The sequence below is a fragment of the Dermochelys coriacea genome, chromosome 4 (genome assembly GCF_009764565.3).
Source record: "Dermochelys coriacea isolate rDerCor1 chromosome 4, rDerCor1.pri.v4, whole genome shotgun sequence".
NCBI lineage: Eukaryota > Metazoa > Chordata > Testudines > Dermochelyidae > Dermochelys > Dermochelys coriacea.
Window position 1 is genome coordinate 30,165,548 of NC_050071.1, and position 16,789 is coordinate 30,182,336.

The 16,789-nt window shown below is 38.9% G+C and overlaps 1 protein-coding gene across 1 annotated transcript in view; it reads right to left on the bottom strand.

Annotated features, from left to right (window-relative positions):
• Positions 1–14,474: 14,474 nt before the first annotated feature.
• The window catches only part of UBE2D3 (ubiquitin conjugating enzyme E2 D3), a 29,839-nt gene continuing 27,524 nt past the window's right edge, over positions 14,475–16,789 (bottom strand). Inside the window, exon 7 of the mRNA XM_038399897.2 lies at positions 14,475–15,336. Coding sequence (XP_038255825.1) covers positions 15,291–15,336 — 46 coding nt within the window. The 3' untranslated portion in view covers positions 14,475–15,290. The remainder of the gene's footprint in view (positions 15,337–16,789) is intronic.

The window sequence follows — 16,789 nt, forward strand, 5'->3', positions numbered from 1 at the left end:
TCAAAAAAGCATTTGTGTTAGTCTGTATCCGATGAAGTGAGCTGTAGCTCACGAAAGCTTATGCTCTAATAAATTTATTAGTCTCTAAGGTGCCACAAGTACTCCTTTTCTTTTTGAAAAAAGCATTTGACTCCATCAACCATGAGGCTCTGTGGCAAACTCTTCTCAAATTTGGATGCCTGCCAAAATTTGTTACCATCCTCTGACTCCTCCACGACAACATATTCGTGATGGTCGTCAGCAATGGATCCAAAGTGGACCCATTCTAAATTAAGACAGAAGTAGAGCAAGGCAGAAAACATGTCTGAAGATCATGACATCAAGAACCAAACCAAGCTTCTCATGTATCTGGCTGTTATCCCTGCTCTCCTGTACGGTGCCAAAACCTGGGTTGCATGCAGAAGGCGTCTCAAGGCACTTGAACAAAACCATCAGCTGTGCCTCCACAAGATCTTCCAAATCAAGTCAGATGATTGATGCATCAACATCAGCGTTCTGTGCCAAGCCAAAAGTTCCAGCTTGGAAGCTATGATGACCTACCACCAACTCTGTTAGGCTGGTCATGTTCTTGAATGCCAGAAAAATCGATTCCCGAAGCAAGTCATTTTCTCACAATTGAGCCATGGCCAGCAGATGAGGGGGGGGCAAAAAAGCACTTCAATGACACCCTCAAAGCCAACATGAAGAAGTGCAGCATCGATATGAATTTATAGGAAATCCAAGCCTCTGACTGATTAAAATGGAGAAGGACCTTGTGGCAAGGATTCCACCATTTCAAGACCCCAGGGAGACAACAAGCAACAGAGAAACAGGAAAGGAATGAATATGCCTCAGCCCAACTCAACAGTCCATATCCACCCCTTCCACCAGGAAGTGTCAGCCCCAACTGTGATAAGATCTGTGGATGCCAGATAGGTCTCATTAACCACCTGCAGATCCACCAGCAATAACTGGCTATCATTTCTTAGAAGACAATCATTCTCGAACTCTGAGGGATCGCTTGCCAACTACATCTATACTGTGGGGGTTGCACCATGTGGCTACATCTGTGCAGAGATCCCTAAGGTAGGCAAGCCTTCCAATTCATGGTTGATTGTACCAGAAGGGTGAAGAGCCACAGCCAAAGTCTCCATGTGAGGAGGCCATTTTATGGGCTGGCATAAAGGCTATAGGACTGCACTGCGATATCACAACTTAGCTCTGGACTCGGGGAGGGATAGGCATAGAGAATGCATTTCAGGCTTTATGCCAGTGAGTTTCCTCCCAAGATGTTAGAAGCAAAATTAGGAAACAAATGAAGATTATTTTAAGCAAGAGCATTGTTAATTGCCTCACTAGTATAGAGCTTCATACTGAGGCATTATAAGCAAAATATAAAATCACAGATTTCAGACCTACAATTTTGTCTTATGGTTGTTTTCAGAGTCTATGTAGGTCTTTATAAGCTCACGCCTAAATAAAAAAATATCACTAATAATCATGAGCAATTCAAAGTTTATAAATTTGTGGGACAAAAATAAATTCAAGTACCATTTCTACGATGATGACCCAGAAATCTACCTCTCTAGTTTTGACAGGAGACAGGTCTGGAGTAAAATCTAGTCCTCTCTCTAACATCTCCTCGTGGGCATCTAGCAGCCAGCTCAAGCTCAACACTGCTAAAACAGAGTTCTAATCTTTTCCTCCCCCTCTCTTGATCATTGTGGACAATGCCCACCATCCTGGCTGTCACTCAGGCCTGTAACCTGGTCATCATGTTTGATTCAGACACCTCTTGAATTCTTGCATAAGATCTCCCAGTTACAGCTTTTCTTATCGATCTACACAGCTAAAGCTCTCATCCAGCATCTCAATTACTGCAACCCATTATGTCTGGCTTTGATACATGCAGTCTTGCTCTGCCCACATCTGTTCAAAATGTTGCTACAGTGGTCATTCTCCCAGTCCATTTCTTTCTCAGTACACCTGTCCATTGGCTCCCCCTTCTCTATCACAAACATAAGCAACTTGTCTTCACTTTCAAAGCTCTTCAGTCAATCCTGATCCTACCTGTGACCTCTCATTCACTATCAGTCTGACACTCATATCCATTTGGCCCATGATGGCAGCTTCCATTGTCCACGTATTAAAATTTTCAAACAAACACCTTCGTGCCTTCTCCCATGCTGCCCCGCACACTTAGGAAGTGCTTAGCCATGAGCTAGGTGTTTATATAGTCATTGGGCCAAAGAAAGAATGACTATAACCCAGTGGTTAGGGCATTCAACTGGGATGTGAAGATCATCATCAATCATCATCATCCTAGCAAATTCTAAAGGGATGTGATCTCATTGTCGATTGAGCATCATCCGGCTTGATCTCTAGCTAGGTCCTTAAGGTGGTCTGGCTGGATATTCAGTTTATGTCCATCCCTGGCACTTTTATTGCATCATGAAAGTTTTTGGTCCCTGATCGCTGGCTCTATAGCAGCATTAGTTGGTACACATGCTTTGGAATTCATTGGTCTTCTATTCTAATATGTCCATAACCAAGAAAGCCAACAAAACTCAATGAGTGAGGATGGAGTTGGTTGCTAGGTTCAGCTTTGAATATCCTCATTTCTAATCTTGTCCTGACACTTGGTATGGAGCAGCTGACAGACAAGAAGAATCCAAAATGTCAATCTGCTCTTCAGCCTTCCTCTGCACCCATGTTTCACTTTTGTACAACAGAGTTGGTATAACCATGGTTCTAAATTTGCAGCTTCGTAGCAAACTTGAGGTCACAACATCCCCACAGAGGCCAGTGAAGGGCCCAAAAACGGCAGCTGCTATACAAATATCCACATCTTTTGAGCAGCCTCCAGCATTGTCTATAACACTGCCCAAATATTTGACAGCGCCATCTGCTTGATGCGTGCATTAATCTAGGGACGTTTGTCTGCCCTACCAAATTCATTAACATCATATGTCAATTCCACCAAGACATGACTGATCAAGTACCCTCACATGGTGGCCATTCCAAACCATTTCCCATAACTAATGGGGTAAAACAAGGCTGAGCGCTGGCACTGACCCCTTTTGGTCTCTTTGCTGCTGTTCTGATTTATGCAATGAACAACCTTCAAAAAAAGGGAATATACATAAAGGTACAGAAAACTTCTTAATCTCCAAAAGTTTACTGCAAAAAACAAAAGTTTTTGAGGAACACATGTTAAGCCCTTTTTGTGGATGATTTAGTCACAGTGAAAGTGACCTACAGCTTATCCTTGACCAGTTCTTAGAAGCAACAAAACAGTTTGGACTCACCATCAGCCTGGAAAAAACTGAAGTCCTCTTTCAACCAGTTCCATCAATCATGAGCCAAACATCACTAATCACTTTACATACCTTGGCCATACTATCTCAAGTGACAGTTTTGTGGATCAAGAAATATCAAGTAGAATCTGAAAGTCAAGCCAGGCCTTCAGAAAACTTTGCCAGTGATTGCTTCACTTTTATATGGATGTAAAATATGGACAGTTTACCACACACATTAAGCAACTTGAATAATTTCATGTGCTGTGTCTGCTCTGTTCTGAGGTCCACTTGTGAGACAAATGTCTCAAATACTAACATCCTTGAAAAAAAACAAAAACCACCAGCATTGAGGCAATGATCATCAAAGCTCAGCTAAGACGGGCAGATCATGTTAGCCGAATGGTTGGTGATAGACTCCTGAAAAAAGTGTTGTATGGCGAGCTGAAACTTGGAAAATTCAGGAGTGGTCAACAAAAATGCTTCAAACGCTCCCATCAGCAGAATCTTATTTCATGATGCATAAATATTAATAACTTTGAAGATACAGCCACAGACAGATCTGAACGGAGAGCAATCATCAATAAAGGTTGCCAACACTTTGAGGAAAACAGACACAAAAAACTGATTCAAAAAAGGGTCAAGTTTCATGCCAAGTCTTCGGTGAGAACCTGCACATTCCTGTGTTATATTTGTTTGCAGTCTTGCTCCTTATGGACCAGACTATACAGGCACATGAGAATACACGCGATGTCATGATGTCATTGACTGATATGACAGACAGCCATACTAGTAATTACACCTCAATTTGTGATGTAGATGTATATTTAGTTACCATTTAAAGTTCCAGTTACAAATTAGACCAAACTAAAGTCCTGCCTACATTTAAGAAATTTGCACTGGCATAAGTTAATCTGCTGCAACCCCCTAATGTGGATGTAGTGCATCAATTTAGTGTGGTGTTTATACTAGTAAAAGTTAATCCAGTAAATTGCAAATAACATCAATTTAATTATACTGGTAAAAATTTCTCATACATAGAAAGGAGCTAAGGGAATAGACTTATTGGCTCTTAGCCATATGTCATTAAACAGTAAAACATTGGTCAAGCTCTTAAAGCCATGATATAGCTAGAATTGTGTGCAATGCACTTAGTACATTAATAGCACTACAAAAAAGAGACACCCTTTTACATATTCACATGCGTAAGAAAAGACGTAAGTGTACTGATGTTATAGCATATACAATAATAAAATTTGGGAAGACACTTCCATTCTAAACCTCTTTCAGTTGCTCATAATGGTCTAAAGTATTTTCTTTTCAGTTTAAACTCCATGTTTGGGCTCAGACCAAAAGTTACCATGTTTGTATATTTCCAATAGGCAAATGTAATTTTTGTGATAAATTATAAATACAAGAGAGGAATTTGGAAAGAACCTGGTTTCTTCAAACTTACTTGTCACCAAAGCAATGAGCCTCAACTTAACCTACGAGGAAAAAGTTGTGGGACTTTATTTTTTTAAAATAAAAAAAAAATGTTTATTTACAAATGCATTGCCTCTTGGCCTGCCAGCTAAATTCTGCATCCTCGGTGTAGTGAATAGAAACTTTCATTTACTTAAAATATCATCTGCAGCTTTGACAATTACAAGAGATGCTAATAGTGTAGAAGACCACGGTTTTCCTACTGATAGCAGAACACTTATCTGAAATGGCAAAGGTTGCCTTAGAGAAACAGAAGAAAAATATTTGACATTAGCCAAGCCTACTGAAGGTGTTACACAGAATTCTCCCTTTCATTTTAGCACTAAAAACTTGCTCACATTTACATGGCCACTGAACCTCACAGTTTGTTTTAGCCAATTCAGTTCTAACACATTTTGGCCCAGATCCACAGTTGGGCTAAGTTGCAATAGTGACAGTGATTTTAATTAAGCTCTGCTGATTTACAGCAGCTGCATCTGGCCCTTCACATTTAAATTTTGATTGTGTGTTTTGGTCTCTGTTAAAATCTTCACTAAACACCAAGATAGGCTGAAGCTGGTTCAAGGTTAGATTTTTTTTTTTTAATTACAACATTGGTAAATATTTGGCCAATATTTCATTTAATTTTATTGCACCTATGAATATATGTTTACAGAATAACCAATTTGAGGGAAATCCTTCTAATTATCTTTTCACTAAGGACTTCTTCATTCCTACATAATTAGCTCATAATCTTAACAGGATATAAACATACATAAAACATAAAGGTTATAATTCAAAGTAGATGACAAAAGTAGCCCTAAAAATCCCTGTTTTTCAGTAAAAGTGAAAAGACCCAACATTCTGGTTATACTGGACCTCTCAGTCTTTTGACAAAGATTTATCATGGGTTGTTATGTTTGCAAATATGATGTTCCTTAGGTGTCTGGACCTGCCCTTGAACGGTTCTGGACAGACCCAGATCAGTCAGTGGACAATTTGATTAGAAAGTTTCTGAATTCCCATTTGATTTGATAGGCAGCATTCCCCAAAGGATCTGGCCTATTGAATGCAGTGTTGTTGTAGCTGTGTTGGGCTTACTGAAGTCATTCATCATACGTTGTGACATCAGTTGTAAACATAAGGTAGTTTCCCCAGTACTCCGATATACAATTGTATATTCCCATGCTCCATGGACCCTGCAAGTTTGGTCTTGGCCATGAAGGATTGTGTAGATGACAGGAGCATCTGGATCCATCAGAGCTTTCTTCACAGTCCTGTCAGAGCAAACTTTTGCTAGTAGATAGAAATTGTCAATTTGTACACCTGCTTATTCAGAGACTCTTGGGGTTCATCGTCATGTGCAGCTGCGCCACTGTAGCACTTTAGTGAAGACGCTTCTATGCCAACACAAGAGCTTCTCCCATCAGTGTAGTTAATCCACTGCCCCGAGAGGTGGTAGCTGTGTTGCCGGGAGAAGCTCTCTCCTCGCCATAGCACTGTTGACACGGAGGGGCTAGGTCAGTTATAACTACATGGCTCAGGGGTGAGGATTTTTCACACCCTTGAGCAACATAGTTATACCAATATATGTATGTAGTATAGACCTGGCTTAAGTCACCTTAAAAATCTTGGTGCTACTTTAACCATGAGCTTTCATAAAAAGACGTGACATACACAAAGGGTTTGGTTTTGTTTGTATTGATTATGTAGTCTCAGCCCTTTTTTTTTTTAAAAAAAATATCACACATTGACCTCTCCGCACACAAGCTATGATTATTGCAATTACCTCAGAGTTTATCTGCTAGTTGAAGCTTTTTCAGAAAGCAGCAACATAGCTGAGCAACCCCAGCCCACTTCCCTCCAGCATAACCTTAGTAGTCCTGTGTACATGGTCGTTCCTCTCCTTCATAGAGCCACTCAGACTGAGCCCCAGCAGCCTTCCTTCCTTAAGCAGCCAAGGCTGTCCCTCATTTCCCATCTCCATCTAATCATTAGGAGCCCTAGCCATTTCAGTAGCACCTACTCAGAATACCAGGAGTAGCTGCCACTCCAAAACATAATCTAGCCAAGAGTCAACTGGAACAGTTTCCCAGCCAGCCCCTGGCCCCCAGAACCAGTCCAGACAACAAGTAGTGTCCCTCGTATCTGGTGGCAGAGAAAAGATAAAGATTAGGGCTGTGCCACTAGAGGAGGGGGACAAAGAATAGGGAGTGTAGTGGAAGAAAAATAAAACTAGGAGTCTGATAGGTCAAATATGAATGATAGTCTTGTCGCATAATCTCCTGACTTGTGATCCAACCAGGGCTGGCCTTACTAGAACTGCAATGGGAATTTTGCTTTCCATCTTCTCTTTTTCTTATATAGTTTCATAGAATATCAGGGTTGGAAGGGACCTCAGGAGGTCATCTAGTCCCAACCCCCTGCTCAAAGCAGGACCAATCCCCAATTTTTGCCCCAGATCCCTAAATGGCCCCCTCAAGGATTGAGCTCACAACCCTGGGTTTAGCAGGCCAACACTCAAACCACTGAGCTATCCCTCCCCATCTTGGTCTTCATGTGTTTACACTAGGCTGCAATTACTAAACTGATATATCACTATATTTCTAAGAGATTGCTTACACTGAAATTGAGAATAAAAGCAGTATAAATCCATCTGCTGATTTTCATGTCAATATTCAGAATACTTTTCTAGGTCAGATCAGAGCCTTGGGAAGAATGCAAAATACAGAAGCTTGCAGATGGACTGCATTTTATTTCCTAAGAATTCACCTGCAATTTTTTTTGTTCTACACAGTATGTTTTAAGTTTTTGCTTCTTTCCCACTTTATCAGACAAGGGCAAAGTGTGTCTCTGCTCCAATAGTGATACCTTCACAAAGCCTTGCTGGGGGAAGAGGAGAGACTTTATGGAGAATTCCATTGGTAAGTTTAATGGATCTCCTACTTCAAACCCTGCAATAGAAAAGTAACAGAATTGATGGATTTTAATAGGATCTCCTTTTCTAAAATATCTTTGAATTGGAATTAATCTTTCATATCTAGATGTCAGAGCCACATTCCAATTAAGGCCTCATTTACACTCAAAACTTGAGTCAATGTAGCTACAGCACTTCAGGATGTAAAAAATCCAAACCAGATTGGCACTGCTATGCTGACCTCCACCCCGTGTAGGTACAGTTAAGTTGACAGAGTAATGCTCCCGTTGACTTAGCTACCGTTGCTTGGGGATGTAAAATTACTGCAACACCGAAAAAAACCCTTCTGTCACTGTAGTCGCTGTCTACACTATGGCACTACAATGGCATAGCTATGGTACTGTAGCTTTGCTGCTATAGCATAGACATAGCCTATGACTTGAGAAATCTGTGTACTTAAGGCAGCAGAATCCTATGAAGTTGATCTAGAGCACTACACCAAGGGTTTTGTTTGCCAACATCATTGGTGTGTGTCTTTTCCAATTTTTTTTATGTCCGTTAATAGTAAGGGGGGGTTGGCTATATAGCAGATTCTGGGACCTTGGGATTGATATGGCATCCTGCAGCTGCCTACCTAGAGGAATGGGAGACATAGAATAAACCAGTGCAGTGGGTTCAGAAGTCATGCATATTAAAAAAGCCATGAAGACAGGCAGGGAGTAGAACTCTCAGCCACAGAAAGATTTCTACATGTTTATTTTTTGTGAGGTGGGCAGTACTAAAGTGTCTCGGGCCAGAGGAAAAACAGATTTGTGAATTAGAGGTAGATAAGCCTTGGATTCTTTTTCTATTTCGGGAAAGTTGAGACATGTAACCACATTCTCTGTGTCTGGACTGGTAATTATACCAGTATCAGAATTCCCCAGGATGGAAATATGGCCTGTTATGACCCTTACTGCTACAAGAGGTATATAGACTCTTAAATTGATATAAGGCTACTTTCCCTTGCCCATTCCCCCTAATTGGGCTCACATTTTGGTATTATGTCCAATAAACAGCCCTCTTATTTTTTCAGGGGAAAACTATCCCACTCCATCCAAGGTATTAGACTGTCCAAGTTTTGCTCCCAATTGTCTTTTGCATAGAACAGGAATGAACGCAAGCAGAGCGAGAAAAGAATTCTAGCTGTCTACCTCAAGAATATTGAGCAGCTGCATTTCCACTAAGCAAACCGTGCTGTGCAATTTTCAGCTCCTAGATAGCTGAATGCATTTTGCTCACCCCCACTGTAGGCAATCCCAGAATCTGTATAAAGTTTAATACCTATCTGCATGAGATTGTGAGCAGGAGCTAGAAATCTCCTCCCAAACCCAGGACTGAGATTATATTTAAAGCATGGGTATACTTCTGCTCATCCACAGTAGTCACTTAAAAGGCAGCCCCACACTCTACATCCAGAGGTGAGCCAGTAGAACTGCCATGGCTTGTAAATGAATCTTTAAGAATCCAGGGGGAGACTATGACTTGGAGATGCAATCTGACAAGGCACAGCTGTTGAACAAGCAGCATATGCCAATCAGCATCCCTGAGTCTCCAAGAATACTTGAACAATTTCCAATGCAATGCTGGACTTCATTTCATGTTGGCAGAAAGCAATAAACTGGTTTAGTGTTTTCAAAACCATGATAACACCCATTGGCTAAGAAATGAATGAGAGTCTTTATTCATTTCTGGGGAGTAATATCACCTTTATTTTAGAGGATGTTATAGTCTATTAACCAATGATAGCCAATCTCCAGGAAACAGAACCAGTGATTTTGGGGGCAGATGGGGATGTTTGAGGAGTTTCTCAAGTTACCATGTGTAACAGACCTTACCCAACAATCTAAAGAAACAAGGTTCCACTGCTGTTGAAAAAGGGTAGCAGAGACTGGAGCCCTTGCTTCTGACAGCTAGTCATTTTGGTCTGTAAAACCCCTTTTTTGGTTTGTAAAATGACTAACAAAAAGCTTTGGCCAGACTCCCTTGTGCTGGTCAGTTTACCCCTTCTTTCTTGGTGCAGTTGTGCTCCAAAAATCTATGTTTTCATGTTTGAAAATAGTTGGGTTTCTGGTTCTCCTGGTTGTGAAAATTATGCTTGATAATTGTTTTCAAAGTTAACTGAACATAAGGCTAGACAGCATGAAAGAATAAGAGGCCTGAATGACCCTTTTTCTCTAATAAGTAACTTATGAAACCCTACAAAATAAAAATCACAATTTAAACAGCCTTATTTCACAGATGATCTAAGCACATCATGTTATGTTTATCCCACAATCCTCAAGTGCCTGGGTTGCCACAGCAGCAGCATATCTTCATCTTGGACTTCCTCAGAGTTGTAAAAACCAAGTTATGGTGAAGGTTCAACAAGGCCTCTGGAAAGGAGCACTCTCCTCTCCCCAAGTACCAGTAGAAGCTTTGATATCTAGGTACAAAACTGTGACCTAAAAGACAGTAGGAAAAGGTAAGCTTGAAGTTTTTCCCCAAGACAGTTATAGCAACTTTTGCATTTATACCTGATTTAAGTATTTATAGGTGTTAAGGAAAATAATTAGTACTGGCACTGCCATGGCTCAAAATGATTACAATTCAATTGTTTATCACATGGAGCCCTTTGATGGTAGTTTATAAGATTCTTCCAGTGACCTTTTATTGAGTTATTTAGGGACAATATGAGGTGAAAGAACCTCCAGCTTAACTAATTTTAATAGTCAAAAGCCTAGCAGCTGGGGTAGTATGTCATTAATATAAACTCCCAAAACTTTGAGTCATATTGGAGAAAGGAATACATCATTGCAAACACACACACACACACACACACACACACACACACACACACACACAAAAAGGCAAATAAATGAGTATATACTGTAGGAGCTTTTCAATCAGCCATTTTCACTTTTTGGTAAGAATGGTTACTTCACCTTAAAGGATGAGTAGCTTCCAAAGTGACATGGCCGAGTAGGATTTTCAGGACTGTATTGGCAGTTAGGTAAACAGTAGAGCCTAAAAATCCCAACCTTGAGGTTTGTTTTGTACAGAGAATCATTTTGGCTGAAGCCGATTTATATAAAATTTTGCACTCACTGCCTTTATCAGAAGACTTGATCAGCATTCACAACTCACTGAAGTCAAAGAAGTTCAGAAGTTTTTAAAATAGTACCCAAATTACATGCCTAAAACCACACAGTCAGTGGGTACAAATAGAACAAGTTATCCTGAGTCTAAAATCCACTCTATCACCTATAAAGACAGTCTTAATGCAGGAGCATATGCAAGCTTTCAGCCTGCTTGGGATTTTGACAACCTCAAATACACTGTAAGCATGCACTACCAAAAAACTTTTGTGGCAAACCAAACCAGAATAATATATCTTCTTCTGTGTTTAAGGTTTATATTGAAAGTGAAAACATTCAGCAGAGCGCTGAACCCTCCGCTGTCAATACCATCTTTTTAGACTTACTAAAGGAATCTTGTTTTTTGGGCATACTCTTTGCTTGTGTATTAGCAGTAAAGAATTTGTACTTTAGGAGTTAACTGGCTGTAGATTGTGACTCAATTCCATTCTCGTGCTAATGTATGTAATGCATTTACTATCACTTGAAACACTGGTCTTAGTTAATTTTTCTTTATGTATAGTAAAGATGCAATCAAAGCGGGAGGGGTAAGGGGGGGGTTAAGTTCCCTTAAGAAAGTTCTGAGATAACCTTATGATCACAACAAAAGATCTTCATTTGTGCTCCAATCTCCATCCTGATCTCCCTTAGCTGTCTTTCACTGTATTAGACATACTTGCAGATAAAGTTTCTTTTGAACCACTTATCACATCCAATAGATCTATGAAATCAAGTCTTTCAGCTACCTGTGGTCTTAAGAAGTGGTGATTTCTTCAGTACCAGGTTGGATCCATTGTGATTAATAATTTCCAATGTTGGTAACTGAGTAGGAATAGCAGAGAACGTGAAGAGATTTCTAGCTTTAGATGTTCTAACATTAAAATGGGCAGACAATATCTGAATTAAGACTTTTTCCCTCATTACATAAAGACTAGAACATTTTTAAACAGGTTTCTCATCACCAGAAAGGTTAAAATATGATCCTCTAACTTACCACTCTAGGTTTTTCAACTTCCCTTGTTTCCTGACAAGCTTTTAAAGACTAAAAGCCTAAGTTATTCACTTGTGTTTTTGCTTCTCATATTCAAAATAACCGACATCAAAAACCCTTTGATCATTATACAGATTTATAGGATTTGGGACATCTGACTAATATTTGTTTAGAGCCTAATCTAAAACCCACTGAAAGGTGAATGCCCTTTATAGATTATTTATGCCTATCATGCAAGTTAATGTACGAGTTTAACAAGCTGAGTTGTCAATTTCTTCCTTCAAGATGTCCTAACTGACAAAGCTCTGACCCATACTGATTTGATATTTTCTGTTATGCCATGATGACACAGTGGATTAATTGGTAGTTGTATTAGAGAAAAGTAATTTAGAATATTTAAGTCTTAAACTCCTAATTTTTCCTATTCAATTTAAGCCTGCGAATTGTAAATTAGCTTCAGAACATAGAAGCTACTTCCATTATTATATGCACCATCCTTGACTTAAATCTTAGAGCTGGCTGGGAAACTCAATTTCACTTCTGCAAAAAGTTGAGATTCTGGAAAAAAGCTTCATCCCGACAGACAAAAGCCTAACTCTCAAAAGTTTTATGGAGAGAAGTGAAATTCCGCAATATTTAGTCTTAGAAACACCACAAAAATGTGCCTGCTATGAGAATGTTTCAGTATTTCCAGAACAAAAGATATGCTCCCTGGCTCTGATCGAGAAGTTGCCAAGGAGCTAGGCACGTATACTGGCAGCGAACGAAGCAGGTTTCCATCCTAAATTTAGTTGAAATTGACATGTTCCCATGGAAATGCATTGTAAAGTCACACTATGAACACAGTTCAAGCAGCACTGTCTGGCACATCCCATGAGGGGGAATCACTGAACACCCGAACTTCTCAGTCTCAACTAACTGGCACTGACCAACTGAAAATGTCAGAAAACTTCTGACAGGCTAAAATATATAGCCTATCTTGATTCTGCACAATGCTTCCTCACTCTAACATACCGAATCCAGCTTCAATTTGTAGGTGCCTTTGCACGTGAATAACTCAGGTAGATTGAGGACCAAGGCATTTTTTTTCCTGTGGCAGTAAGACCTCAACTGGATGCTACTTTTCTCTTCCTAATCAGGTCACTTCATAGTCTTCTGGCTTGATTTTCTGCTCAAGTTAGATGGCACTGCTCTTACAGCAATCAAGAGAGTTTGCTGAATCTCGTACAATTAAGATTATGCATCCTTCTAAATTTAAGGAACTAATCTGATCTGCATAACACAAACTACAAACTTCACCCATGAATTCCTGCAACAAGCCCATAGCTTGTTTGAAGAGGAGTACATTGTACCTGGGAGAGGAGGTAGTAAATATATCAAATGGACACTCAAGCAATGAAGACATTGAGCAACATCTGTTTCACATCTTACAAACATTACGTGAGCACAGTCTTACCTCTCAATCTTAAATTGCAATGCTCAATAAACATTAAGTTTAATTGTATCTTAAAAAATTCACCTGATCCCAGAAGAACTGATATAGATACACCCTGTAGAAATGGGAAAGAGCTACAAAAATCCCGTTACTGAACTAGTAATAGGTCCATGCTTAGTCACCAATGACACCTTTTCTTAAATATGCTTTCTGGAATATTAGGCAAACTAGACAGAGGTGAAACTGTGATTTCAAATACTATTTTAAAACCAGAACAAACCATGTACCAAACTACATATTCAAATATTTTATAAAAGTTAAGGTTTAACATTTATTTTACATCTAGCTTTCCATATCCATGTTGAGACAAGGAATTAGAATGCACATAAACTATAAGCAGTGCAAAAAGTGCTGCCAGAGAGAAGTCACAGATGCACAAACTGATAGCATAGGACTAGGAAAAAAATGAAGCTATGAACACTAAGAATGGAGACAAAAAATAAGAAAATCCATGGAAGAAGATGGCAGGAAAGAAAAGAGCAGGATGATTAATAATGCCCTTGTTGCTGCAGAGGAAATAACTAATGGCACAAGACAGTGTTTCTTGTCAAATAAAAAAATCCAATAGCAATGACTCTTTATTCATTCACGTTTAGTCACCTGAAATAAATGTCTGTTGTATTAAAATATTCATTAATTGTAAATGGCAGCATGGCAGAACAAGTCTTTTTCAATGGATAACAAACATCCCACATAGTAAAGTCACTTCGACACAGCCTCATGACAACTCCCACATCAAAACAGTATTTTATTTTGCATTTTTTGCCCCATTATTACTCCCACAATAAGATCTTTCGGCTATCACGTGTACAAGGTGAAGAAAAGCTTCTGTTAGCAAACAGGGTGCATCTGGAAATGCCTCCACAATACACCACTTCAGATCTGCTGGGTCCCAAGTCCATCCCTGAACTCTGGGCTCCCAGAACCAAGTATAGCACACTAAGGCTACACTACTAGGTTAGCTTATTAATTCTGCATACAATCAGGCTGATCAATGTGTCAACCTGCAACCGACCAAGTATTATAACTGATAATGGCAAAAGAGATTCACTCTATTGAACTTTACATCATTATCTGATGTCAAACAATGAGGCAAATCCCAACAGTATATACAAAAACCAGCTTTGCTTTTACAAAAGATTGTTTCCCATATTGATTAATCCAGGCAGCTAACTCATTGGTTTATGCAACTTTATTGAAGAAAATAAATCAGTTACTAGCAGAGCTATTAGTTGATCACTCATCCATTGACAACTTGCTTCATTTATTCAGTGCTTTATTAAACAGTGTTCTGGAAGATAGATTAACTAATAGCTCCAAGCCTCCTAACAAAATTTAAATGAATTACAAAAATGTTCTGAGACCCTGTTTTGGAATACAAGGGATGTTTGACTTCCAAATTTTCATTCTCTGTAGAACAAGAACTGGTCATTCTTTTATTGACATGCATAAAATACATCACATTTTCTGTTCTGATGCTATAGATTCTGTACCAATTCTTCAGCCATGTCAGTTATGAGCATAAGCATATAATAAAACATCAAAGCTCTAACACTGGAAGGTTTAAAACAGGATGGATGTTGCTACTGCAATGTTACTTCCTTTGATGTAAGAAAACTGAACATCCATCTCCCCTCCCTTCAGGTGATATCTTCAGTATCTGTTAGAGCAGTGAGGAATGGTTTTAGTCTCATAACCAAGTTAGAATGAAGACATTGGCCACATAATACACATGCTCCTTTTAAAAAAATTTCTGAATGTTGGGCAATTGTTCTTGTGTAACTACTTTATGGATTCTAAAAGCAGTTATTGTCCAAAGCTGGAAAAACTAAAGTCTTCTCAGATGAGCATGTGCATGAATGGAAGGAGGTAAACAAAAAATAAAAAAGATGAGGTCTGATAGGGGAGCAGCCGGATAAGAAAATCAAAAAAGGAACAGTAATTTAAAGTTTATTCCAGCTATAATGCAGGTTATTCTGACTTTAAGGTATCATCACATGGCATACTTCTGAGTCCATTCCCGAGATATTCTGTTGTATCTGTTAATAAAGGAAGAAACACATTAAACAGGCCCAGTTAAACCACAGTGATATTTTAATATACTATTTTTAGAAGAAAGTTTTCAGTAATTTCTTACTGAAGAAATTCACTGCTGCTTCTTTTAACTGGCTGTTCCAGTTCTTTCTATACTTTCATATGTGGTCTTTTACTGAAGAAAAGCAAGTCTTACTAGAATGGTTTTCAAGAAACTTAGAACAAAAGCCTACATTTTGAGACTATTTGAAACACACACTTAGATTGCACAGAAGATAGGTAAGCTGCTAGAAGCATGTTATGAAACAGATTATTGCACGGGGGGGGAGGAGAAGAGGAGTAAAAAGGGTTGAAAATTAAAAAGTTCACTTTTCTGCTAGATATATCAGGTTGTTTGGAGCCTGATTTTAGAACAAAGTCTAAAGAATACTGCATGCTATGATTAGAGATGATATATTGAACCCTACAGTCAATTATGTTATTGGTGGATTTTCAGTTATGTCCTGACAATTTCAGTTGGAGAATGATGCAAGACTCCATTTTTCACCCCAGCATACTGCCCAGGCACAGAAGTTTTGACTGAAAATTAATAATGGAATTCCAGCCAGCGTTTGCTTTTAGAAAGGGATATTAAAATAGGTCATGAACTTTTTGTACAACACACTAGTCTACAGGAATTGGGCGGATACAATTAGTTTACTTAACAGCATGCTTGTCAGTATTAAGTTAATTTCCAACTATACAAGCATAAAAAAACCAAACCAAACAGTCCTTTTTTTAGCATATTAAATTTTGCCTGTGCACAGTCTGAATTTGGACCACCTAGATTTTTTATTTACAACATGGTGGTTTAACTACACAGACCAGTTCACTCCACCCCCAGTCTCTACAAAATTTGGTTAAATACTTACCGGGACAGAGGTACAAGATATCTCAGAACCTCAACAATTCAAATAAAGTTGGTTTCTTACTACCACTATATTTGTTTTACCATGCAAGAATATTATCTATTTGTGAGATACAGTAATTGGCCAATACATTTCACACTAGTCACAGATCAAGCTGTTAAATATTCAGGTTCAGCAACTGATAAATCCATTATCTTTGTTAGTTAATCCGGTGCCTTAAAGCATGCAGCACTCAAGTGCTGACAGTCCCCATTTTGTTAAATGCACCATCAAGTGCAAATATTCTTACCCTACAGCATAGCGTATTTCTCTGTCCACTCTCTTGCTAACCTATTGTACCTAATTGGACAAGTATATTTAATATTACTATACAAACTTCAACAGCTATTTCACTGAGTTCTATCCGAGTAGAACTGTAAAAAACCATGTTTGAGACAAAACAGTTTCTACACAGATAGAAGATCATAAAGCCTTTATCCAATGGGAAACTCCAAAATGGAAAAAGTAGGCAGTTATCAAAAGGCGGCACTGGAGTATTAACAAGGCTAAT